At 36.2% G+C, this 27120-nt stretch overlaps 2 protein-coding genes across 3 annotated transcripts in view; both read left to right on the top strand.

Moving 5' to 3' along the window:
- The first annotated feature begins 2309 nt into the window (after window positions 1–2309).
- dnpep (aspartyl aminopeptidase) lies at window positions 2310–21249 on the top strand. Its single transcript, XM_056459681.1, has 15 exons — window positions 2310–2401; window positions 2779–2869; window positions 3933–4021; window positions 5193–5306; window positions 5483–5608; window positions 5764–5888; window positions 6988–7072; window positions 11037–11144; window positions 11491–11568; window positions 11684–11764; window positions 11845–12009; window positions 15058–15093; window positions 15201–15302; window positions 18879–19046; window positions 21005–21249. The coding sequence occupies exons 1-15, from the start codon at window positions 2396–2398 to the stop codon at window positions 21053–21055; spliced, it is 1425 nt and encodes a 474-aa protein (XP_056315656.1). The 5' UTR covers window positions 2310–2395; the 3' UTR covers window positions 21056–21249.
- Window positions 21250–21330: 81 nt separating this feature from the next.
- The window catches only part of ptprnb (protein tyrosine phosphatase receptor type Nb), a 61134-nt gene continuing 55344 nt past the window's right edge, over window positions 21331–27120 (top strand). Inside the window, exon 1 of one of the 2 annotated variants that reach the window (XM_056459682.1) lies at window positions 21331–21655. In XM_056459682.1, the coding sequence (XP_056315657.1) occupies window positions 21577–21655 (79 nt within the window). In that variant the 5' untranslated portion in view covers window positions 21331–21576. The remainder of the gene's footprint in view (window positions 21656–27120) is intronic. The other variant, XM_056459683.1, reaches the window with a different exon arrangement.

A 27120-nucleotide genomic window follows, 5' to 3' on the forward strand; every position in this document is an offset into this window, starting at 1 on the left:
AAGCACAAACCAAGCATGAAGACAAAGGAATTGTCTGTAGACCTCCAAGACAGGATTGTCTCGAGGCACATGGCTGGGGAAGGTTACAGAAACATTTCTGCTGCTCTGAAAGTTCAAATGAGCACAGTGGCCTCCAGTGGAAGATGTTTGGAACCACCAGGACTCTTCCTAGAGCTGGCCGTCCATTTAAGCTGAGTGATCGGGGGAGAAGGGCCTTAGTCAGGGAGGTGATCAATAACCCGATGGTCACTCTGTCTGAGCTCCAGCATTCTTCTGTGGAGAGAGGAGAACTTTACAGAAGGACAACCATCTGTGCAGCAATCCACTAATCAGGCCTGTATGGTAGAGTGGCCAGACAGAAGGTTTCCACTGCCCACCTGGAATTTGCCAAAGGGCATCTGAAGGACACTCAGACCATAAGAAGCTAAATTCTCTCGTCTGATGAGACTAAATTTAAACTCCTTGGAGTGAATGCCAGGCAATACGTTTGGAGAAAACCAGGCACCGCTCATCACCAGTCTAATACCATCTCTACAGTGAAGCCTGGTGGGGGCAGCATCATGCTGTGGGGATGTTTTTCAGCAGCAGGAACTGGAAGACTAGTCAGGATAGAGGGAAAGATGAATGCAGCAACAAACAGAGACATCCTGAATGAAAACCTGCTTTAGAGTGTTCTTCACCTCAGACTGGGGCGACGGTTCATCTTCCAGCAGGACAATGACCCAAACCACACTGCCAAAATATCAATGGACTGGCTTCACAACAACTCAGTGAATGTCCTTGAGTTTCCCAGCCAGAGCCCAGATTTAAATCCTATTGAACATCCCTGTCGAGATCTGACAATGGCTTTACACCGTCACTTCCCATCCAACCTAATAGAGCTTGAGAGGTACTGCAAAGAGGAATGGGCAAAAATTCCAAAGACAGGTGTGCCAAGCTTGTGGCATCATATTCAAAAAGACTTGAGACTGTCATTGCTGCCAAAGGTGCATCAACAAAGTATTGAGCAAAGGCTGTGAATACTTCTGTACATGTGATTTTTTAGGTTTTTACATTGTAATTATGGAGTATTGTGTGTAGAATTTTGAGCGAATAAATGAATTTAATCCATTTTGCAACATGTAACATGTGGAAAAAGTGGAAAAGTGGAAAAAGGAATACTTTCCGGATGCACTGTACAATGAATCAAATATAAAGCCATAAAATTACAATTACAGCAAAAAAAAACAAAAAAACAAAAAAAAAATGTATAAAATAATAAAAAAAAGATCAACATACCATGCAGACGTGAAACATACACTCGGTAAGGGGTTAAATAAAACCATTTTCTTGAATCAAATCATACAATTGTTTAACCTTCTCACCCTTCATTATTTTTAAAGCCATAGATGGCAAACTCCTTTTTAAAGACAATCAAATGAGGAGCTGTTTTCAAAATTTTGCATTTATGAATAAAGAATTTAAGTAAAATAAGTAAACAACTTGCAGATAAATCATCATGTTTGTTGTTTCACATTTCAAAATGTCCCAACAAATAGAAGGAAACATTGAAATATATTGTTTTATAAAGTTGTCCACATCAGACCAGAAAGGATTAACCAAATTACAATGAAGAAATAGATGTTCAACAGTTTCAATAACACTATTGCAAAATTGGCAAACATTAATTCACATTAAATCTTTTTCTCAGAAACTCCATTGCAGGGTAAACATCATACATTATTTTAAAGTGTACTTTTTTTGTATTTTGGAGGAAGAGGAAATGTCAAATATTTGCATCTAATTTTCTTAACTAAATTCTTATTAAAAGGTTTGAAAATATAATTTCTTTATATAGGACCAGGATAGCATTCCTGTATAAGACACTAAATGTATTTGTACATGTGTTGTCCACAAAATATAACTAACCTAATTTAATATCCATAATTTTTGGTGTGACAGTGGAATAAACTAGGATCTCAACATTTTAATTAATGGTAAGGGGATACATCTAATTAATTTCAAATTATCTTTTTTTAAACACAATTAAATTTAAAGCTAGTACCAAGCTCATTGCAACTAACAAAACAGCATTCTTATCCAAAATATGCAGTACTGACCAAATACCATTTTGCCACCAATCCTCCTCCTCCTCCAAAAAAAAAAAAAATTACGTTGTATTAATATATGGCGATTGTTCCAAGGACACATTATGAGGACTGAAGTTATGTTTGTTCAGGATTAAGCTAAACTTAAAAAATGCTAATGTGGGCTGCCAGTAATGTAATTTAATAGCTACTGCACCTCCAACCACTAGAGAGCGCGATCTTCCTTCTGCTACCAGACGACAGCAAATCCACAGAGCTTCCTGCCTTCATCCCCTGAACTGAATGTGAAAGTCCACTTTTTATCATTTATGCAGGTAAGAAGGGTTGACGGGTAACTCTGTAGGAGCGCTAGTTATTTGTGCAGAGCTTTATATAGTGGTTCTCGTGTCGAATTTCCGGTTTTCTGTAAAGGTTGTGATTTGGTAACGTTAAGCTATTTTTGGTGATTTTTGCGTTTGTATGTCACTTGTATTGCATATTTTTTTCCTCACTTGTATGGCATTTTTAAATGTGTGTACAGTATTAACTTGCTTCGAAATGAACATTTACAGAACAAGAGTAGACCTGGTTCCACACTTACTGGTTCCACACTTACTGGTTCTTACATTAACTTACATTAGCATATGACTCTCTGACTGACTGCTGTCCCTGTATGTTATTTATTAAAAAATTTCTTTTATGATTTCCACAGTCTTTCATCATGAAAAGCTCCAAAGAAGCTGTACAGGCCGCTGCCAAAGAGTTTCTTAATTTTGTCAATAAAGGAGTTTCACCTTACCATGGTAAGAATAACATGTATGGTAAATGTATTTTTATTATTGACCCTTATAGACAATACTACAATGTTTTTTTTGTGAACGATACAATAGTAAAGTACTTGAATTAACTTTCTGTGGTAATACAATAAGTAACACTAACAAATTACCTATTATTGTAATGTTTTCTTCAATCATTTACTTATTTACTACACTGCTTTTTACTGTAGTTAAAACAAAGTTATACTACAGTATTTATTACGTTTATCAGTTTACTATGGTTAATGTTACATGAATGCTGTAGTATTCAATAACAAAGAATTGGACATACTGAAATACATACAGCATATTATACAGTTTGGTTCCAAAACACCATAATTCACAACAAACTACCATAGTGTTTTTTTTATGTGAAGGGATATATTGCAGTATATTGAGCTGCAAGCCAAGGTTTTACAATTTAGCATTATATGGATGAATAAATGCATAAATTGTAATAAAAAAATTTTTTAGAGCTTGAGAAACACTTTGTTGATAATAAAATTAGCCAACTTTACAGTCTGACTATATACAGGTCTTGTACATTGTTCCTCTCCAGCTGATAAAGCTCCAGATATGGGTAATAGATCATTGAGGTAAAGTTGGTTTTATATTCACACATTCAGACTTTCTCCTAAATAATATAATTTCAGAAAAGTGTTATTTGCAAATTCTAAATGGAGAAATCATATTAGCAGCTGATGACTATCAAAGTACAACATTGTTCACAGTGAATTAAATAATGCTAATGTTGTTTTTAAGTTATACTTAAATGCAATTTCTTACTGAATATTCAAATTAGCGTCGTAAACTATATAGGGACTGTTCAAATGAACGAATGTGCGAATATAAAATCAACTTTACCTCAATTGATAGATCCTGATCTGGACATTGAAAGAGTGCACCTTCACTTTTTCCCTACATCAACAAACTTTGTGATTTGTCATTTCATGTGTATTTGAGCATGCAAGAATGTTAGTTTACAAACTGCATATTTCCCCTTTCCCTTTTAACTGTTTGTTGTTTTTCTGTTTCCTTCTCTGTCTTGCAGTGGTGGAGGAGTGCAAATCTCGCCTCCTGAAGGCTGGTTTTACTGAGCTCAAAGAGGCTGAACATTGGGACATTAAACCTGCCAGTAAGGTGTGTGTTTAAAAACATTTGCAAATCGTAATGTTTCCGTTTTAAAGAAGCCTTTTTTGCTCACCCATACTGCATTTATCTGACTAAAAGTACAATAAAATTGTATTATTGAGAAACATTATTAAAATGTTAAATATGTTTTATATGCCCTGTATGTATTATTCAGATTCCTAGAACTTAACATTTAAAATGAAACACAAAAAAAAATAATACGATTTAAAAAAATCTGTAGTCAATTGTGTAAAAACTTTCTGATTGTCTTGCAAAAGAAAGTCAACCTTATGTCTCATATTCTATTATTTATTCTTTATATTTATACAGAAACGATTTAGTGCTGCTTACATTGTTTCTACACTTGAAAGTATTCGAATTTCAGACATCTTGATTCTTGGCCTGGAAAGTACTTAAAAACAAATATAGGTCCTTAAAAGTGAAATTAATTATGCATATTATGTCATTTCAACAATTGTGCTGCTGTCCATAAAAGAATAACAAAAAGGAGAAGTTCTTAATTTAAAAATATAAAATTTACAAGAACTTATGCAAGAACTATGACAAATAATGCTCATTTTGCAAAAAATTGATATATATATAATATATATATAATATATATATTAATACGGTGTAATGTCTCGGCTGTGTATTTAAAACATGGCAGTTCCTTTGTTTTTATTCTGGCTTAGTGCGTGAGCGAATGACATCTCTGTAACCAATAGCGTTCAGCTGCGCGTGTAACTCCGCCTTTTGGTACCCTTTCTCATCTTTGGTACCCTTTCGAAAGGGTGCCGAAAAAGTGGTGCGGTACTGTTCGGTACGCCTTTTGACAGTGGAAACGGCCATAAAAGTGTACCGAACCGTACCGTGCCACTCAGTGGAAATGGGCCATATAATCTTCTATGTGAAGCTGCTTTGACACAATCTACATTGTAAAAGTGCTATACAAATAAAGATGAATTGAACTGAATAAAAGTGCAGGCCATATTTCCTGAAAATAAAACCTAATGGGAGCATATAGAGAGAGAAGGTGCTAAAATCGAACCTTGCAGAAGACCACACGTTAACGGTGTCATAGAGGAGGAAAGGTTACCTATCTTGACAAAAATCTTCCTGTCAGAGATGTATGATGTAAACTGATGTTTTATTGTATTCATTTTAATATTTCTCTTTCCAGTATTTTGTAACCAGAAATTACTCCACCATTATTGCCTTTGCTGTTGGTGGTCTCTACAAGCCCGGAAATGGTTTTTCCATGATCGGCGCTCATACGGACAGTCCATGTCTGAGGGTGAGAGAGACAGAAACCTGATGCCACATGAAACATCTTGATAAAGATATAAAATATCTCCAGTTCTCTGAGTGTACTGTTGCTTTGGATAGTAATTACATTATGGCAGTGAGATAAATTGAGGATGCATGCCATTATAGTTTTTAATTTCCTGTGTTTGTTTGTGTGTGTTTCAGGTGAAGCCGCGCTCTAAGAAGACAAAGTTAGGCTTCTTGCAGGTAGGAGTGGAGTGTTATGGAGGTGGAATCTGGAACACTTGGTTCGATCGTGATCTAACCATTGCAGGACGTGTCATGGTGAAGGTAATCCTATGTTATTTGTATGTTACTTGGTGACATTGTGACATAAAAATATAACCTACCTAGGTTTATTTAAATCATCCATTGTTGATGATCATTAGTTAATTATGAAAAATTCTATTTAACTGGTGTTTTCTGTTTGGATGTCTTTTGTATAGAGCGAAGGCAAGCTGGTGCAGCGTCTGGTCCATGTGCCTCGTCCCATTCTCAGGATCCCCCACCTGGCCATTCATCTGCAGAGAGACATCAACGACTCCTTTGGACCGAACAAGGAAAACCATCTGTAAGCACTATTTTAGGGGTGTAATGATTCACTGCCCTCTGGATTTGATTTAGGATTTTTTTTAAAAATTGAAATTAAGTTTTTAATAAATAACACAAAGTATTGTGTTATTTATTGTTATTTATCATGTTAAAAGTACATAGTTTTAGGATAACTTTGATGAAAGGAGATTATCCACTTTAAATGTTGACTTCTGTGTACTTGGCGCACTTTGGATGTTTTTTAAAAAGGCGTCCCTGGGAAGAATTTTAAGTTATTTATCATATATCGGACTGAAAAATAATATCTAATGTTTTAACGTAATTTTTTTGTATCATCTTTTATTGAATTATGAAGTTACGTAATATGATTTATCTATATTAATCTTGCCACGAAGTAGCCATAAGTTGTTTATGTGTAAATAAATAAAGAAATATTTCACAATTCGATTTTTCACTATTTTTAAGAATGATTTTAAAGACATTATACAGTACATGAGACGTTGTCCTCACTTTGCGAAACTGAAATCTAACTAAACAAAGGTCAATCCCTTCATTTAAACAAAGTAAGTCTTTGCTCTTTCCATTTAACATGAGAGGCAATCACAACATTTTAATCATGATCCACAGCTGAACATATTTGTGCCTTTATGAACATTAATTAAATCTGTATAATTTAGAGGCAAGATGAACAGAGAATATCAGGTTAATCTTTCTAAAGGCAGACATTTCCACTCCTACACTGAAAAAAAATGATGTCTGCAAAACTGTTGCAAACAATTTATTTGTGTTGAATTTAAACAAACAAATTAAATTTAAGAAAATTCAGCTTGTTTGTATAAATTCAACCCAAATAAATTGTTTACAACCACTTAACGTAAAAAAAAATTAGTAAATGCAAGGAATTATTTTTGATTTTTTTTTTTTTTTTTTTGTGTAGATTTAATCATATAAACTCCTGCTCCAATTGTATTGTGATTTTTAGTCTGTCCACTCGACCGTTTTGAATCCTCACATATTGGAATCATTTATTTCAGTGGTTTAGCAGTTCACTGCATGCCTAATTGATAAATGTAAAAGCTTGCCGAAACGCTATATTTGTGTTTGTGTATTTGTTGTAGTGCACCTTTACTGGCCACTGCTGTACAGGAGGAGTTAGAAACAGGATCTGCCTCTTCTGGAGATGCCAGCAATGCAACATGTGTGGTAAGATAAAAAAAAAAATCATGCTTATAAGGGACTAAGATCTTATGTAATTCATATCTATTATGTGTCGATGTATTATACTAAGTTGCAGATAGCCTCTTAAAAAAACGAACAACTTTATTAATAGAAATTATAAAAACAACACTCGATGGCGTGTGTGTATGTCTGTCCCTTTTGCATGCATGTTTGGCACTTTTGTCCAAAACCACCTCAAGTGAGCATTAATTATTTAAAATGAAGGGATTTTTATTCTAAATTTGCCATTTCCATCACTCATTTCTCATGCAATACTTCAGAATGCACATTAAGATGGTGATGGAATAATTTACTCATAATTTACAATGTTTATTTTGCTAGAGCACATTATAGTTACTGTTTAGTTTAGAGATGCACCAATCATGATACTTAGATTGGATATCGGTTCGATACTGCTTATTTTTGCTGGATCGGGTATCGGCCAGCTGGTATCGATCCAAATCCGATCTTGCGTGTGCGCTATATTCTGTGTGTATAAGCCAACTAAGCCATGAAGGTAGCCTATTATAAGACGATAGAACGGTGTCATGTAGGCCTACTATATCCCAAATGTTCTGAAGCCATTCTACAGTTTAATCTGAAGTACAGATGAATATTCATGTGCTTAAATTCATGTTCATTCCAGTGCTTTCCGCCGCTGTGGCTGCCAATCATTCTCCATTCATTCGAAATTTAAACTGCTTGTCGCATTTATAACAACACGAAAAATGTTCTCCAAGACTACTTGTTCCTGTTAGTCACACATGTGTCATACACATTAATCAGTGGAGAAATGGATTTAGTTTTGCATTAAATGAGTTCATTTTGACCTGCAACATGGAGTTCATTGCTGTTTTTAAATCATGTTGCGCTGTGTCTGTTAGATCAGCAGATCGCAATCGCAACACTGGAGTAAAGAGGGTTATTACCTGCTCTTCACACATAAAATAAGCCTACCTGAAATGTTTAATTAGAAAAGCCTCAATAATACATTGAACAGATCCTCAACGCACTTATTTCTTCCATTTGAGTTGCTGTTTTGGAAATGTCTGCAGATACTGGAGGGCTGCGCGCTGTGTCTCCGATGCATCAAGCGCTTTCTTTTGCGTGCCGGCTGCATACGCAGACGCGATGTGCGCCGCTCTGTAAGATTATTCTCACAATGAGTTTGTTCTCTCAACCTTTAGACTGAGTTTATTCTTCCGAGGGGAATACTTTTAGTGCTGCGAATAGTTTGTAAAGCCTGGCTCATTGTGGTCAAAGTAGTTGATTATATTAATAAAAGTGAAACTAACGCATACCTGCCAACACTCCTGTTTTTCCCGGGAGTCTCCCGTATTTCAGACGCATCTCCTGTTTTGTTCTGTCTCATGGAAAAACTCCCGCAATTTCATTTTGGTATCGAGATCGGATCGGTTCCAAAAAAATGATAACGGTGCTTAGTTTAGTTGAACGATAAATCAGTGCAAGGTAATTCAATGAATGAGTTTGTTTAGGTAATCTTCAATCAAAATCTGACCATCTGCTTGTGTGGCTGTCCATCGCTGTTGAAGTCAGTTTGACCGCTTCAGACACAATATTCTTAACCCCTCTTACCATTAGTTGGCTATTAGGGAATAATGTGCAAAAAGAAACCCCGCCCCTACTCAATATTCAATTTCAGTTGGAATTACATCAACATACTGAAATAAAAGCAAAGAGTTACAGTGCTCAACATAAATGAGAACACCCCATTTTGAAAATGAGTACTTTTCTCCATTTCTCAGTGAATATAGGTAATATATTTTGGTGCATTTGAACAAAACAGATTCATTAAACAGATGTATTTATTAAAATAATATATTAGTCACCGAACATCTTTAGAAATAGAAAGATAATACAATTAATGTCATGAAAAATATATGAAAAAAAATTACAAACTTAAAAATTTAGAAACTTAGAAACTTTTTCTTGAATTTTGCTCTTATAAAAATATTTTTCTCTAATGCCGAGTTCAGACTGCATAATTGTCAAAGTTTTTGTCAAACAGATGTTTTCATACTGGATGGCTATCTGGGCTAGCATTTCCTCGCTGCTTTGTTTACACTGCAAGATGGAGCGGCGACAGGGGGTTTCACACTGCAAGACTTTACAATAGGAAGAATCACCGACAACTTTGTTCAAACTACATGTCACAACCACACACATGCAAGAAGTGACACGGAAACAGCATAGGGTCACGTCGTATATGTTTTGTTATTAACTACATAATGAGAAAGAAGTCTTTAGAGCGGCAGAAAATATCCTTATTTTGCTCACCTATGTTTGAAGGGAATTATCAATTTCTCCTCAGCTTTTTGTCTTTATCGACCCGGTTGTGATATTTCTCAGGTGACACGTCAAACAGACAAGAGTGCTCCTATCAAATTTCCACTAGTTTTCCTCCATTTCTTGGGTCAAAATAAGCTGAAAATGAGCGCTTTTAACTTCTCCGCCAACCTCCTTTGACCTGCAAATACTCATACTAGTGGATGCTGCTCTCTGATTGGCTGTAGGTAATCGCTAATGTTATTTTCAATAAGAACACATTTCACACAGCATGATTTGATTGCCGACAGCTCCAGATATTTAGCATGTCAAATATCTATCTCACGGGCGTCTGCGACTCATTGGCGATTCTCTCAGATTGTGTCTTTGATAGTTCACATTGTGTGACGGTTGCTTATGTGCATGAGCATCGATATGCCTGTAGTTTTATGCATTTGTCAGCGGGTCAAAATCTGGGCTAAAATCATGAACTCGGCATAACATTGTTAGATTTTGCTGTATTTGGCTTAACCGTTCTTGGGTGGCTCACCAATGTATTAGATTACTCTAATACATAAAATAAGTAAGCTGACCAAAGTTCTTATAGGGAGAAGACTTTATTGAAGAAAATCTATAGTGCAGATTCTCAGCTGTGATGTTAACCCGTTGGTCTTCAAGTAACTTAACCCAAAGTACTGTCTGTGAGACAGTACTTTATACTAGCAACAAACAAACCATTCTTTGTTTACGAGGCTCAGCAAGACCCTCTTATAAGATGTTTCAGCTGTTGTTTTTCTTATACCCATATTGAGATTGTGAAAGGGTCACACCTATCGTAAAAGGGTCATTTAGTTCACACTTATCAGTTTGGGGGGTTGAGGCACACATCACCCCTACATACACAGAATTGATCACATCAGAGTTCATTCAATGTAAATGCACCTGAACCAAAATGCACACAGTCTTTTAACATATACATTTGGGTATACTATTTTTGAACATTTATCATACTTCTTTTGTTAAATAAGCTCCAGATTTGGCTTCAGCACTGACTAATCTAATGTATATGCTCAAATGTAATACTGCAAAGCTTCCTATAGACCATTTTGTGGGACGTAAACAAAAACAATTGTCCCAAAGTATTGCCTGTTTTACATTTTTAATTTCTATAGCTCCAGAGAATCCAAAAACAGCCACATATGGATAAATAATGTAATGATAGCTGTTTTAACATTAAGTTATGATTGAATCGCTTCTTGTTACAGTTATGAAATAGTTTGATAACAAGCAGGAAATGTTCATGGGTCAATGACATGACCACACTGAAATGGTCTAAAGAAAATATTCATGTAAACAAAATATGTGTTTATGAGGGGTGACTCGTATATGTTGAGCACTGTATGCTATGTTGGCCATGCCTTAAAGGGCCACGAATTAGCTCGAAATGACGCAAAAACAACCAATTTTCACTTTTTAGTGAAATATATGAATCTTAATATTGTTTTTAGCAGTGTGGGACACATATATGACTGTCAACAGCTCAAAAAATGTGTTTTGGTGTTTCATGACCCTTTAACACACATATCCATTTGTTATATTACAAAACAAGCCATACAGTAATCCATACATAAAGGAAAATAAAAATTTGTCACTGTGTGTTCAGGCAGAGAAGCATCAACCTGCGCTCATCCAGATGTTATGTGGACTGCTGGCAGTGGAGCCGAATGATTTACTGGACTTTGAGCTCTGTCTGGTGGACACACAGCCTGGCGTGAGTCTTTTTAACTTCATGTTCGACTAATATCCAAAGGAACTCAGTTTTATTTTCTAGTCTTTTTCCTTTTTTTGAGCTTTTCTATAAATTGTGCTGACGCAAAGAGGATTAGTATGCAAAGGTACATTTGTACTCAGCAGAAGATGGCTGTTATTTTGCCAGACCGAAGAGAAGCCTTTAAAGTGAAAACCAGCAGAATAAAACATTACTTTAGACAATCTCAAAGGAACGAGACTATACGATTTCTTTTCTATACAATTACACATAAAATAACAGTCAGCACTACAGCAATGGGGCTTTTAACTGATTATTGTGAGTTTTTATTTTTATTTATGCTTTGCAGGCTCTAGGAGGTGCTTATGAGGAATTCATCTTCTCTCCTCGTCTGGACAACCTGCACAGTTGTTTCTGTGCCCTCACGGTGCGTCTGAACACAGAGAACAACAACATATTAAATATTCAGTCATTCAGCCACTCAGAGATGATCTGAGGAGTAATGATGAATAATTAATGCTTAATTATGTTGGCTCTTCCAGGCTCTCGTGGACTCCAGCACACCTGATTCTCTAGCTAAAGATCCTAACGTCCGTATGGTTACTCTGTATGATAACGAAGAGGTGAAGAGATGCAGATGTATTTGTTTAAATCCATCAATCACTATCCTCGGAAATAATTTCTTATCTATTTATATCTATAGGTGGGATCTGAAAGTGCTCAGGGAGCTCACTCGAACCTGACAGAGTTGATTCTGCAACGTCTAGCGTCAAGCCGTGACAATCTGACAGCCTTTCAGGAGGCAGTGCCGCTGTCCTACATGATCAGCGCGGACATGGCACACGCCGCACATCCCAACTACCAGTCAGTCTGTCACTGTGGCAACTTGATATGTTTCTGTAGTAACACTTAAAGGGACAGTTCACCCAAAAATGAAAAATCTACTGTAAATTTACACACTGGTGAATTTTATTTAGGGATGCAAGATATATCAGCAGCCATATCATTTTCGGCCTTTAAATGCTACTTTTAATGTTATCGTTATCAATCCGATATCAAAATTAGGCCGATATCTTTAAGCCGATAGATTATGTAATTGTGCAGAACTACCTTCCTCGCGCATGCGTGGGTCAAACTTGTTCAGACTTGTCCAGTGCACTATAATGGAGCTTTCCTCACAGTGTTTGTTCTTTCAAAGTCAGTCCTCTCTTCGTGTGGTATTGCTGTTCGTTAATAACTCCGTAAGTAACCCTGTTCCTTATCATTGTACATGTGTTTGATAGAGAGTCATTGTGTATTTTAGTTTAAATCGCCTCAGGAAAAATACTACGTGTAAACATAATAGCAGCGAAGCACATGGGCTAAACAATTCGTTGGGTTGTTTGTAATCTAATATGATTATTTGTTATTATCAACGCGTTGCTTCCCATGTGTTGTTAAAGTAAGATTGTATTCAGTTTAATTTATAATGATTATAAAGAGCGCACGTGATGGCTATTACCACACACCACACACACACACACACACATAGTGACTAGTGAGCTGTCATGGCCTTCACAGCAGCAGGGGGAGAGGTGCGCCAGTTACTGAATCCAGCATAGTTAGTTCTTAACGCCCCACCACATTCTGTCTTTATATTTTGCAATGTGTTTGTCAGTCATCTGTGCTCAGGTGTGTCAAAATCTGAATCTGTGGACAAATCTGACTCTGCTTCGCTTGCACGTGAATCACACAGCGCCTGCAGTTAAAGCTTTAAACTCCCAGCGGTTTAATAAACCTTTCATCGATCATTTTTCCCGCAATTGACAGCAAGAACGAACGTTCGAAGCATTGTCTGATTGACAAGCAGCACCTACATGTGTTCAAAAGAATATAAAACGGCAAATGGGACAAATTTATACCAGATTTTCTAAAGTAATACTATCTGTATTTAGCTTTTCGCTTGTACGGTGGCTCTGAACTATCAAAACACCTTAAAATGCTTTTTCAGACATTACATATTTGGCCATTTGTACATTACTGTAACACGTTTTATTCAAAAACATCTGGGCTGGTTTTAGTTCTTAGTGCCTTCATTTTATTTAAAATATATTTATTTAACTTGTTTGTTAATTAAATCCCATTTTGTTATTTAACCTATTATTTTTATGCAACAGTCTAGTTGCATGTTAATTTGCTATGCGAAGAAAGGAATAGTGTATTTTTGGCATGCTGATTTATGTAGAATCGTGAATATATCTATATAATCCCCTTGCAATTTTAAGTTATTGCTTTTTTGCTTTGAGTAGGCTATTCAGTTCATAAGATCAGACCACACTTCAATGAAGAATTTTAAAATAAAATCAAATGTTCACTTAATAAAAATATAACATTTTGAAATATTTATATTTATCGATATATATATATATATATATTATATATATATATTATATATATATATTAATATATATATATATATATATATATATATATATTATATATATATGTGTATGTTATTGGCCTCTAAATCTTAAGAGTTATTGGTTATCGAGATGTCAAAAAATCTGTATCGGTGCATCCCTAATTTTTTTTTTAATTATTTTATTTATTTATTTTTTTTTTCAGTTGAGCAATAAAGACGTTTTTTTTTTTTTTTTGCCTAAAATTATAGTCTTTGCAGGGTTCCATATCATGTAATTTTTTAAGGTGCGTTCAAGATATATTCAGGGATTTTTGTCATGAAATAACAGGGATTTTTGTTTGTCGCTTTAAATTTAAATGAATCAAAAGATTTTTTTTATGTCGAGCCATATTTTTGCTTTTAAGCCTGTTGTTACACTGTAAAAATTGTAATGACAAAAAGTAAAGACATATTTTAATAAGTTTTTGATAACTCAACTAAATTGTTTGTTATACACAGTTTAAAAAATTTTGTCAGTTTGATTGATGCAAGTTGATATGACTAGAAAAGTTAATTTGATTCAACTAAAAAAGTTCAATCAACAATGATCTTCAATCAAATCTGACCATTTGATTCTGCTTTGAGGGGGCAGTCTGTCTCTGTTGACGTCGGTTTGATGGCTTCAGAGACAATATTCTTAACCACGCCCCTGTTACCATTAGTTTGCTATTAGGGAATGATGTGCAAAAAGAAAGCTCCACCCCCTACTCAATATTCCATTTTAGTTGGAAGTGCATCAACACTGAAATAAAAGCAGAGATTTACAGTGCTCAACATAATTAAGTACACCCCCATTTAAAAATGAATATTTTTATCCATTTCTCAGTAAATATAGGCAATGTATTTTGGTGGATTTAAACAAAACAAGTTTATAAAATGGAAATATTTATTAAAATTATGTTTTAGTCACAGAACATCTTTAGAAATAGAAAGATAATGCATTTAAATCCTTGTGACATATTGGGAAACAAATCACAAACCACAAAATGTAAACAATTTAAAAGATTTTTTTTGGTTTTTGGTCTTTTGAATAGAATTATCTATCTATATCTTTTTGGAATGTTTAAGATCCATCCATCCTTTTCTTTCTTATAGATCATTTATCAATCTTTTTATGTCCGTCCGTCCGTCAATCAGTATATTATAATGATTTCAGAAGGATCATCTGAGACTGGACTGAATTTAGCTTTTACATTCTTCTTTACATGTACAATATTTTTTTTTTTGTATTTTTACAATATTTTTCTTTTAATCTTGTGTTTAATGTAATAATGCAGCATTGATGAGGAGAAAGATATCTACAAAATAAAACATATCCCATGATTTGAGATGTAGTGTATATGTGAGCACAAGCTCACACATGAACTGCCCCTTTAAGTTAACCAATTACAAGTCTTTAACCAGTTAAAATACATCTCCACTTTTTTTTCTAGTGTCACATTTAATCTCATGATGTGGTTTTTCCTCTTACAGGAGAAACATGAGGAAAACCACAGACCTGCTTTTCATAAGGTATCACACACACTAACACACACACACACACCACACACACCAATGCCTTTTCAGCACATTCACTACAACCCACTGCAAAAACTGTTTCTCACTGTGTCCCGGATCAGGGTCCAGTCATAAAGTTTAACAGTAACCAGCGCTATGCAACCACTGCTGTAACTGCTGCCGTACTGCGGGAAATTGCTGGAAAAGTGGGTGTACCTTTACAGGTGAGCATGACATTCGCCCTGCTTTCGTTTCACTGCATCCTCTTTCACCATCTGTCAACACTCTTGTACCATTAAAAAATCAGTCATTATTTCTGCTAAATTAGCAGGGGTGCTCTGAGGAAGCAAGGAATGCAGGCGACGGAAGTTGATTATGTGGTTGTTTTGTTGTTGGAATTTCAATTTAATTAAAAGATGCTTGTGTATATCAGAATGTGATCTGGTCTCTACATAACATCAAAGGCACGAATGGCTCCTAGCAACAGATGTTAACAAGCCCTTGTGGGATTTCTAAACAAAACAGAACAGCAGAGGAAGGTTATATAATAAATATAAAATATTCAACATTTTGTATAAATATAAATGGTAAGTTTAGTGTATAGTAGTGTGAAATAGTAATAATAATAATAATTACTTTTATATAGTGATTTCTGTACACTCAAAGTGCTTTACACATTGGGGGGAATCTCCTCATCCACCACTAGTGTGCAGCATCTACCTGGATGACGTGACGGCAGCCATATTGCGGCAGACCATATTGCGGCAGATCCTGAAACACAAGCGTTTCGCAACACTGCAACGAATCATAATGCGAACTCCCAGGTCTGTGACTAAAGCGATTCAAAGCATCGGTCATATGATAAGCATTTCGAGATTGGGGAATCTGCATTTGACTGAAAGGGCCATAAAATACCTCATGTAGCCTAGTGGACCGTGCGTGTGCACAGAATAACTGTGCTGCAAATGACCTGAGTCATGACTGAGTCATGACCTGAATTTTGGCTTGATGTATTGTAATAATGTTGCTTTTTTATGACCAAAACAAGACGTATTTATTTAAAAAGTGTTCATTTAAATGTCAGACCAATGTAATAACAAAACACATTACAAGAACAGAAAAACTAACATCTATTGCTGCATCACCCTGGATTCGAACCCATTATCTCGTCATGCTAGTCTGGAACTCTCACCGCTTCACTAAATCACTTGAAACCTCAATTCTACAACGTGGGGTTAAATATCTCAATTTGTTTAACTGTTTCTTTGCTGAAATTGTTCCAGAGTAAAACATAAAATGACTACTAGGTAGAAACATGAAATGTTTCGAAGCTTTGACACCTTTGCTTTGACTGTTTCAGTGTTTTACGAAGCCTAGAAAAAGTGTTTGCCCCTCTTTAAAACATAATTAAACTTTTTAACGTTTATCACACCCAAGTTCAATTTCTCTAGCCACACCCAGGCCTGATTACTGCCACACCTGTGTGCAATCATGAAAGGCGTAAATCTGACCTGTCAGACGAAGTGAGGTAGACCAAAAGATCCTCAAAAGCTAGACATCATTCCGAGATCCAAAGGGATTCAAAAACAAATGAAAAATAAAACGGAGATCTTCCAGTCCCTGTGTGGAATATATACAGTGTTCAGTAAATATGTGTACACCCCTCACAAGACTATCTTTTATATTTATATTTTAATAGGAAGCTTTACAATATTATATTTGTACATATACATTAGATAAGCTCCAGATTTGTCTTTATTACTGACTAATCTAACAAAATAACTCACAATAATGGTCCAAAACTAGTACAGCCAAATTTATATGTTATAGAAAAATATTAAATACAAATTTAAAAAAGAGGAAAAATCAAGAGAAACAAAAAATTGAGAAATTTTGTTGAACATTTGTAGGTTGTAATTTTATTTCACAATATTTTGCTTGAATTTAATTGTATTATCTTTCAATTTCTAATATGTTTGGTGACTAAAATATTATTTTAATAAATACATCTGTTTAATAAATCTGTTTTGTTTAAATGCACCAACATACATTGCCTATATTCACTGAGAAATGGATAAAAATATTAATTTTCAAAATGAGGTGTACTCAATTATGCTGAGCAGTGTATTGATAGACTTTCAATTCAATTCAATTCAATTCAATTCAATTCAATTCAATTCACCTTTATTTGTATAGCGCTTATACAATGTAGATTGTGTCAAAGCAGCTTCACATAGAAGGTCACAGTAAATAGGAACAGTGTAGTTCAGTTTGTAGTGTTCAAGTTCAGTTCAGTTTAGCTCAGTTCAGTGTGGTTTAATAATCACTACTGAGAGTCCAAACACTGAAGAGCAAATCCAACGTGCGCAGCTCTACAGATCCTGAACCATGCAAGCCGTGGCGACAGCGGAGAGGGAAAAAAAACTTCACTAAGGCGGAAGTGAAGAAAAAAAACCTTGAGAGAAACCAGACTCAGTTGGGCACGACCATTTTAATTCTCCCGCTGGCCAAACGTCTTGTGCAGAGCTGCAGTCTCAGTGGCGGAGGCTGGAAGCTGGCCTCAGCGAAGACTCGTCTGTCTCTGGAGCGTCATAGGAAACAGTCTCATGTTCTCCACTCCTCCATGACCATCGCAGTAGTTGTTCAGGATTCGGCCAGGTCCAGGATATGGAAACCTTGGGATCATCTCGTCGTTGGTCTTGGATCGAATCAGTGACTCTGCATAGTCTGGGGGCCTCGGGAAGAGTATCCCCAGGTGGAAATGGAGAATAAAGAAAATAATTAGCGTAGCTGATGTTCACAGTGTATATCAGCAAGATGCATAACTATAACTGTGTGGAAGCCCCCTAAGTGGTGCACTAAGTGTATGCTTTACTGAACAGATAGGTCTTTAATCTAGTTTTGAATTGGGAGAGTGTGTCTGAGCCTCGGACGTTATCAGGAAGGCTATTCCAGAGTTTAGGAGCTATAAATGAGAAGGCTCGACCTCCTTTACTCGACTTTGCTATTCTAGGTACTACCAGAAGCCCTGAGTTTTGAGATCTTAAAGAGCGAGTTGGATTGTAGCGAGACAGAAGATTGGTTAGATAAACAGGAGCTAGATTATTTAAAGCTTTATATGTAAGAAGCAATATTTTAAATTCAATACGAAACTTAACAGGCAGCCAGTGTAAGGAGGATAAAATTGGGGTGATATGATCAAATTTTCTAGACCTGGTTAGAACTCTGGCAGCTGCATTTTGTACAAATTGAAGTTTGTTAATAGAGGATGCTGGGCAGCCAGCAAACAGTGCATTACAGTAGTCCAGCCTAGAAGTCATAAAAGCATGGACTAGCTTTTCTGCATCTGAGATGGATAGCATACTTCGTAACTTAGCGATATTTCTCAGATGAAAGAAAGCAGTTTTTGTGACATGGGAAATATGATTTTTAAAAGTTAAATTGCTGTCTAATATGACACCCAGATCTTTTATAGTAGAGCTAACGCTAACTTTGTATCCCTCTAATTGTAGGTCGAGTTGTGAGATCTGCTGTGTACAGTATTTAGGCCCAATAAGTAATAATTCTGTTTTGTCTGAGTTTAAGAGAAGATAATTGTTGGTCATCCAGTCTTTAACATCTTTAATACACTCAGTTAGCTTGGACAGATTAGACGTCTCGTCAGGTTTAGTTGAAATATATAATTGAGTATCATCTGCATAGCAGTGAAAGCTGATCCCATGTCTTCTAATAATGATAGACATGGCATGAGAGAGAAAAGCATGTTTCTGTTTCATGTATAAGCTGTTTTTTTTTCTCAGGATGTGATGGTTAGGAATGACAGTCCGTGTGGGACGACAATTGGGCCAATTTTGGCAGCTCGTTTAGGAATGGCGGTCCTGGATCTTGGAGCACCACAACTTGCCATGCACTCCATTCGTGAGATGTGCTGCACTTCTGGAGTCCTTCAAACCACAACCCTCTTCAAGGTAAAATCTCATTTTGGCAACTTGGCTCCGTCAAATTCAGTGGATAAGGTTGAACATTCAGTATTGTAAAGGCGATAATAAATCTAAGATTTTCATGTAAAATCTGTGAAAACTGAACTAAATATAAGGGTTTTTTAATTGAACAATTGAATAATGACAAATAAAGCATGTGAAATGCTGATAATAAGCTCTAAAATACTCAAAATTTAGTTTTCATGTTGTTTCCAAACCTGTATGACTTGAACTGTTCTATTGAACATTTTTTTAGGATTGAAAAAGGAGCATAAATACTGTATCGTTACAGTTTATTTATTTTTTATAAGTGTACAAATTATTCAAAGAGGTTTTGTGCTTCTGTTACTCATGCACTCTTCATTCAAGTGCTCCTTTTGAAGCCTTGTTTTCTATTCATTGTAATAGCATGTAAAATAAAAAAGTAATTTAGCAAGCTTATCGTGCTGTTTAAAACACCTTTTGGACATGTCACAGGACCAATCATAAGATTTCCTAACAGTTTTGTGTTATATAAGTAATAGAAGAATGTTGCTCTGGTGTTCTCTTAAAGCATGTACTTATCAAATAATATATTGCAGACAAATCAATAATGATGACGTAACGCACAAAAACATTCTTACTTATACTGTCGGGTTTTATGTAGTCAGCACTCTTTTAGCCAGTGTTGATCTGTCTCCTGTTTAAAAATGAATTCACAGTAAATTAAATCAACAAATAATAACTGGGTTTCCCTCCTATGAAATAAATCTTTTCAAAGTTTGTGTAAAAAGTTTGTGTAAAAAGTGAATTAGGTGTGTTTCCATCAAGTTGTTAGAGCGGCTGACAGTAGTATTGGTAACTTAGTAACCAACAGTAAACAAGGCAAGCATAATGGAACACAAAAGAAGATATTTTGTAGAATGTTGGAAACCAGCAGCCATTGACATCCATAGTAGGATCAAACAATTCTATGCAATCGTAGCTTATTTTACCATCCGATAAGCTAATCCAGCTAAAAATAGGGCCTAAAATGCATTATTTAAATCTTATAATTAGAAAAAAAATAGAAAATAAGGCGAATAACTGCAAAAATGTCCACTTTTTGAGAAAAAAAAAACCCCACCCCATTCACCAGGCTGGCTACGGGCCTGGCATATGCTGGCAGTGTGAAGTACAATGGTGCTTGATTTGAATTTAATAGTGCTTTAAAAAATCATTGAATTGGCTGTTTATGAAAGAGTGGGAACCTTGTAATAAACTTTGATTTGTAATAGCAGCACATTATTCTAAATAGCTTCAAAACTGCCTTTGAATTTTCTCTGATCAGCCACTACAACATATTGCTGCATCACCAGGTTTTCAAAATGCAATCCAAGAACTAGGCCTGCTAGTACAATCTATGCTCTCTTGAAAATGTTGTTTCTCAGTATCCATGATCACTTTATTGTGTTGTGGAAGAAAGTGAAACCGGTTTGGAGCAGCATGATTTAAGGTTGGGGTTAATCTGCTGTGTACCTCTTGAGTAGGCCCACATGGAATCTGCGCAGATTTTTTGCCCATCATTGATTCTGTTTATTTACTTGTGTAAATTCTTATTTATTCAGTTTTTAAATTCATTACAGTAATATTATTGACTAATATGAAAATATTTATAGGATTTATTAACTATATAATTTGTAAAGTAATATTTTCTGTCATTTTGTAGATGTATTATATGAGAGACTTGCTTTGTTTACCAAATAAAGTGGATTTAATTGGATTTGCATTGTAAACATTAAATACAAGTTAAAAAGGTATTACTTTTTATTTCATGTATTAAGGTTTTATTTATGATACTCCCAAAATCATTCCGCATAAATCCGCAGATTTTTACCAAAATTCTGCGCAGAAATGGCAAAAAATGTCCACAGATTCCGTCTGACCATACTCATGAGTTATTAAAGCCTGTTTTGTAACACACGCAGGGCTTCTTTGAGAACTTCCCCTTTATACGAAGCACAGTAACCGTGGACTAAACTGCCAAAGATTCGCCACAGCCACAGAGATGGGAGGATTCACAGACGTCATTAAGGAAATCAACATCATATCAGTCATTACCGTCTGTCCATTTGTCTACAGTAATCCATCATCTCTTGGTGAACCTAAAGTTTACACACACACGCGTACTGTGGCATTTGAACACTGTTGTTAATAAAAAACAATAAGCCCATGTTTGTCTTGTGTCTTTTAATAATGCTATTTTTATGAGCATATCACGAGCAAGTGACCATAATGACGTAATTTGTATATTTCTCAGAATAACTGCATTACTGTACCGATTGTCGTGCCCACTCTCCGGGTTTTCAGTGTGTCCGGTGCTCTCACCCCCTCCCCGCAGGAGCGCGCGCTGCTGCTTTTCGCGCACACACACTCCTCTTTATCGCACTCTCCCCAAGACTCGTGTTTGTGGAGTTTGGCACACGCGCAGCATCACATCGATCACCGTGTCATCTAAATATGTCGGTGTGAACGGTGAAAAAAGGAGAGAAGCCGAGGGATGATGAGATCGGCGCGTCTGTGGATGCTGGTCTGTTTGGCGACTGCGTGTTGTCAGCTTGGCACCGGTGATAAATATGGTACGTCAAGAGCACGAGCCACAGGTTAACTTCAGCTGGCTGAATGATGCACGATTCGGGGAAGGAAAAAATCTGCACTTTTCCAGCCACTCGTGCATTTAATTGCATGTGAAATTAAGTTATTTTTACTTAACCGCTTATAATATTTTTTCTCCAGTCTGAATGAGTAAAAACGAATTATTTTTTGGTTTCCTTCCGCAAGTATAACCGTGCATGCAAAATGTTATGCTATGTGTAAGCGTGTTGCATGCATTATATATAAATTTGTCACAATCGTGCTCTAATTGTTGACGTAGATGAATAACGCACGTCTCGGGTGGGATGAACGGCGGAGATTGAGAATAATATTTGATTTTTAGGGTATTCATTAAATAGTTGGTCATTTTGTTAATGTTTTAACTCAATCTTATATGTATTTCACTATCCTAAATATAATTTTAATTATAAAAAAAAACTAACTTCAGTTCATTGAGTGGATTTAGTGAATTGCGAACGAATCGAATAATACAAATAGTTGTGTGTGCGTGTATTTTATAGGTGGATTTATTATTTAATCATGTTTGAGTACTTTAATGTTCTCTGTAAAAAAAAATTAAGGAGCATTCTGGCTCTACATCAGATAACTACAGCATGATTCATAGAGCCTGCAGTAACGCAGTCTATAACCTGCCAGTCTATTAGAGATGTATAACTCCGCCGACGCGAGCTCTCCCATAGCTCTGTTTTGAAGCGTTAACGTTATTTTTATTCGGACTCTATGATTATTTACTGCACTCAATTACTTACGCTTGGATAATTTAGCCAGTTCAGCAGCCTTTTACGTGCGTTTTACGACTTTCATACACGGCCATAGTCCACCGCTGAGTGGTGTTCATGCTGTTTGTTGTGGTGGTGTAACCGTCCAGCACCACGGACAGCGGAAGCAGTCAGTCGCTTAATTGCGCACAATGGGTCGATTTGGGAACAACTGCTTTAAATTGATTTGAAGTTGATGGGGCGTGTGTGTGTGTGTGTGTGTGTGTGTGTGTGTGTGCGTGTGGTGTCTGAGTGGGGTTTCAAGCGTTGTCGGTTGGCTTGCGCGCTGCTTCTGGACTCGCTCTTTTTCTGCAGGCTGACTCACCGCTGACGAGCCTAACCACGTCATTCTCAAAAACCGTCACTGTGAGGCCACACGTCACTCAGAAACACACAGAACTCTGAGAGAAAAGTCTGAGAGAGAGCGAGAGAGAGAGAGATGTTGTTGTGTAGGAAAATGAACAGCGGAAGTATTGATTTTCATGTCTGTGGAAGGTGGCAGGATAGATGGGAGATATGTAATAACTGGATAACTTTTGGACTATCGGTTTCCTCGAACTCTTCACTTTCTCTTAGGCTCAGTGAAAGGGCTTCTATTTTACCCATTTTACAAGATGTAAAATAGGTCTCCAGAATGTGTCTGTAAAGTTTCAGCTCTTATTTAGATTCAGATTATTTATTAAACAATACAGAATAGGCCCAGTTTGGGCTCAGAGCAAAGTGTAGCTGGTTTTATAGCCTGTGCCTTAAGTTTAACTTGGCACTGTTTTTGCTCATAGGGGAGACCGGGTATAGTTTGAAACACAGGGAGAGTTGTAACACTACCAATTCCACGGAGTCAGGGATAAGATAGGGGTCCATGTAACATTTTCAGTTTCCTCAGGTTAACTTAACAATCACACATGGAGATTTCCAGTCAGTCTTGCAATCCCCCTGAAGCTACAACAGAAAATCGAATTCTGAGGTAAGAGAGTAAAAAAAATAAACATAACAAGATCTATTAGTACCTCTGCCGTTGTAGATGATGTTGTATGAGTGATATCAGGTCAAACTGTTTCTCTAGTAAAGAAGGTGTATCACCTCCTGCTAATTTCACAGCACCATGCTAATACAGTAAGCTAAACAATGGGTGTCAGTGGTGGGGTAGGTTGAAACACGTGTTTTGAAAGTACACAAACACTTACACAAGCATACATATGAATGTGCACGTACAGACATGAACGCACATGTGCACGCACAAACACAACAGAATATGCACTACACTTCCAATATCACATATATTCCATTGTTGCAGTCAGGGCTGTAGTGGACATTTTAAAAGTGTGTGTGGGGGGGGGATTATGAAGCTGTATGAAATCCAAAAGTTTTCATTCTTAATCACGTGTTTCTAAATGGTCTATCTCAAAATGTGAGGAGGACGTATCCCCCCCCCCCCCCCCAGTTGCTACACCCCTGGTTGCAGTCATTTATTCACAATAAATCTGTTGTTGTTCCTTATCAATTGTAGTACCCTTACTTTGTAAGTATGTGTTACTTACAACCTACCACAGTAGTAGGGTAGGATGTAACAAATGACCACTTTGTATTTGTCATCATCTCACAAAGTCTGTGATATAGTTTAAGAAATTTAAATAGTTGACATTTGTAGTAGACAAATGTGAGTTCTTTGCCTAAAAGTTTCAGTCTTGTAGCTAAAGAAAGGGTCGTTTAGGTGCTAAAGAAAATTTTTTACAATCATCCCCGGTCTCCCCTGCTGCTTCTTGTATAATGTTTTAATGTTTAGAGTTAAATAGGTGAGCTTTTACCATTTTGAGTCCATTCGGCTTATATCTCTGGGTCTAGTAGGAACACTGTTAGATTAGATCATTAGCATCTCGCTAAAATGACCAATGATATTTGATAATTTTCCTATTAACAGCAAACAAAAAATTGTTTGTCTAGGAATAAAGCTGCGGTCACACTGAGCTTTTCCTCCCATACACTTCCATTCATACGCACGCGAATGCATCAGACCGGAAACGCAAGGTCATGCGTCAAGTTTCGCAGGTTGCTGCAGTGCAAAGTTCAAGCTTGGTGAACTCTGACCTGCGAAATCGCATCATTTACTGTGTGAGACCAATTGAGGATCAAAACATGACCTCTCTGGACAGAAATTCAAAACATGGACCAATCACTTGCTTTTTAATGTCTAAACATCTTGTTTAACCCCGCCCCTTTTCACAGCACCATAAAGGTGCGGTCACACTTGACTTTTCCTTCCATAGACTTCCATTCATACGCACGCGAATGCGTCAGACCGGAAATGCGGGGTCATGCGTCGAGTTTCGCAGGTTGCTGCGGTGCAAAGTTCAAGCTTGGTGAACTCTGACCTGCGAAATCGCATCACTTGACTGTGTGAGACCATCGAGGATCAAAACAGGACCTCTCTGGACAGAATTTAAAGCATGGAGCAATCGCTCGCTTTTTTTAAACGTCTAATCATCTTGTTTAATCCCGCCCCTTTTCGCAGCACCGCACGACAGAATTTCGCACACACAAAGCCCGGTGTGACCGTAGCTTTAGACAGAATTTCACACACACAAAGCCCAGTGTGACCGCAGCTTTATACTCTCTTTGTGGCATGATAATCAAGGAACTTTGTTGCCGTACCATGGCTGCAGCAGGTGCAATGATATTACACAGCACCTGAAAATAGTCCCAGCTAATTTACTTCCAGCTTGCACACACTCCCTGTGCAAGCAGGTGGTCACATTGGTTGTTTTGAAAGATTGAAATGATTTTCAGGTGCTGCGTAATATAACTGTGTCTACTTCAGTAATGGTATGGCAGTAAAGTTTCTTGATTATTACACTAGAATGAGTGTTAAGTTCAAATATAATAGCAGCTTTCCATCAATCTTAGTATGCTACAAAAGAAGAGTCAAGCTTTAAATAGGAAAATTATCAAAAATCATTGTTGAGCGAGATGCTAATGGTCTAATCTGATTCAATGATTTATGCTAAGCTAAGCTAAAGTGCTTTTGAGAGATCCGTAGTTCGGCTAAATGTAAAACTCTAAAAATGTAAAACTATAAAAATGAGCATATTTACAAAAAGTTAAATGTTCCTTTAAGTAGCATTTGTGGTGAGATGCAGATGACAGCTGAAGCTTCTCTTGCTTTGTTTAGTCTGGCAACATTCTTGTAATTTATTACTGGTGGCCATAATGGATTTAAAGCCATTGCTTTTGTTGTTGTTGCTATGGCATTAAACATTCAACTTTCCAACATTTTAAGAGAGGCACAAGTTTTTACAATATGACAATCTTCAAAGGTGATTTTTGTTATTCAATATTTTCAACATTAAACAATTATTTAATGTCATTTAATAAACGTAACAAATAGAGCAAGTGCTGTTGCTATATGTAAAATATAAATTGTGATGCATCAGAAAGAAATGTTGACCATTAGCTCAAACCAGCTAATTATTTAATAATAATAATTTTGTGCAGATTATGTTCGTTTTTGCCAGTATACTAAGAGTTTTCTCTGAGAAACTTGTTGGATTATTTAAAAGACATGCAGCTCACTTCCTCCATGTAATTAATCAACTATCAGCGTTAAATTACTCTAATATCAGCTGATAAATATCGGTGGCCAATACATTGGTGCATCCCTACTAAAGGTACCTCTGAAATGAATTTGAATAGTTTAAGATCCTTCCACCACCATAATAGAAACATTGTCCATAAAGAAAGATATATTGTTTTTGAACCATATAATAAATGTGTATTATATTGTAAACTGAAAACTACGGTATTGTATGATTAGTTTTATTTAGACTTTAGTTGTTACCATACCAACTATAGAATTACCAAAATACATTACAGTTTTTTACAGACGCTACACATTTCTCAATACTTGGGTCACTTTTGCAGAACTCTTCACATAGTGAGCACAACACAAGTCTATGTGGGATAAACTCAGGATCAGTTATCATTGTTTTGGCATAAAATGCATTCAGTGACTACATCTCTCAAATTTCATGAATTCTTTTCTCACTCAGACACCACAACTGCCAAAAATCTTTGTACGCACAGGACATTTTGCACGTTCTTACATACTGTTTTCAAAACTGTTAAACTTCTGTTCAAACAATAACATCATGCAAAACTGAATAAGACAGCAAAATTCAACAGCAATATTTTATTGAAACATATTTCACATCTAAAAATGCAGTTTAACCAGCCAGATTAGCATTACTATTGTATCTGTATCAGTGGATGGTGTGTATACAACAAAAATAAAAATAATAATAATAATAATAAGCGACATAAAATATTGAGGAATTCTACATCATGTCTGATTTATTCCAGTAACATATATTGCAGTTATAACATTATATATTGCAATTATAAACAGAGATGTGTCCTTGTTCTACACAAGAAAACACTGTTTTTAGGTCATTGTTTTGTGGGTAACAAAGTGTGTTTGTCGGCTGTCAACCTTTGCTAGTGTTCTGGAAGAATGAGTTAATTTGAGACCTGACTAAAGTGTTTTGGTAGTTGTAAATTATTTTGATTGTGAAATGAACTGCTTTGCCAAGCTGAAAGTCTGTTATGCGAATTCGTACGAGTTCATTTGTACGAAATTGTATGATTTTAAAAAGGACGCATGGCACCTAACCCCACCC

This window comes from Danio aesculapii, chromosome 6, assembly GCF_903798145.1.
Source record: "Danio aesculapii chromosome 6, fDanAes4.1, whole genome shotgun sequence".
Classification (NCBI taxonomy): Eukaryota; Metazoa; Chordata; class Actinopteri; order Cypriniformes; family Danionidae; genus Danio; species Danio aesculapii.

What these genes read in the sequence shown, in the direction of transcription:
- dnpep (XM_056459681.1), top strand. An exon ending in CAGGACGTGTCATGGTGAAG is followed by an intron (nt 5,609 to 5,763) that starts GTAATCCTATGT and finishes TCTTTTGTATAG; the next exon opens with AGCGAAGGCAAGCTGGTGCA. An exon ending in GTTGTTTCTGTGCCCTCACG is followed by an intron (nt 11,569 to 11,683) that starts GTGCGTCTGAAC and finishes TGGCTCTTCCAG; the next exon opens with GCTCTCGTGGACTCCAGCAC.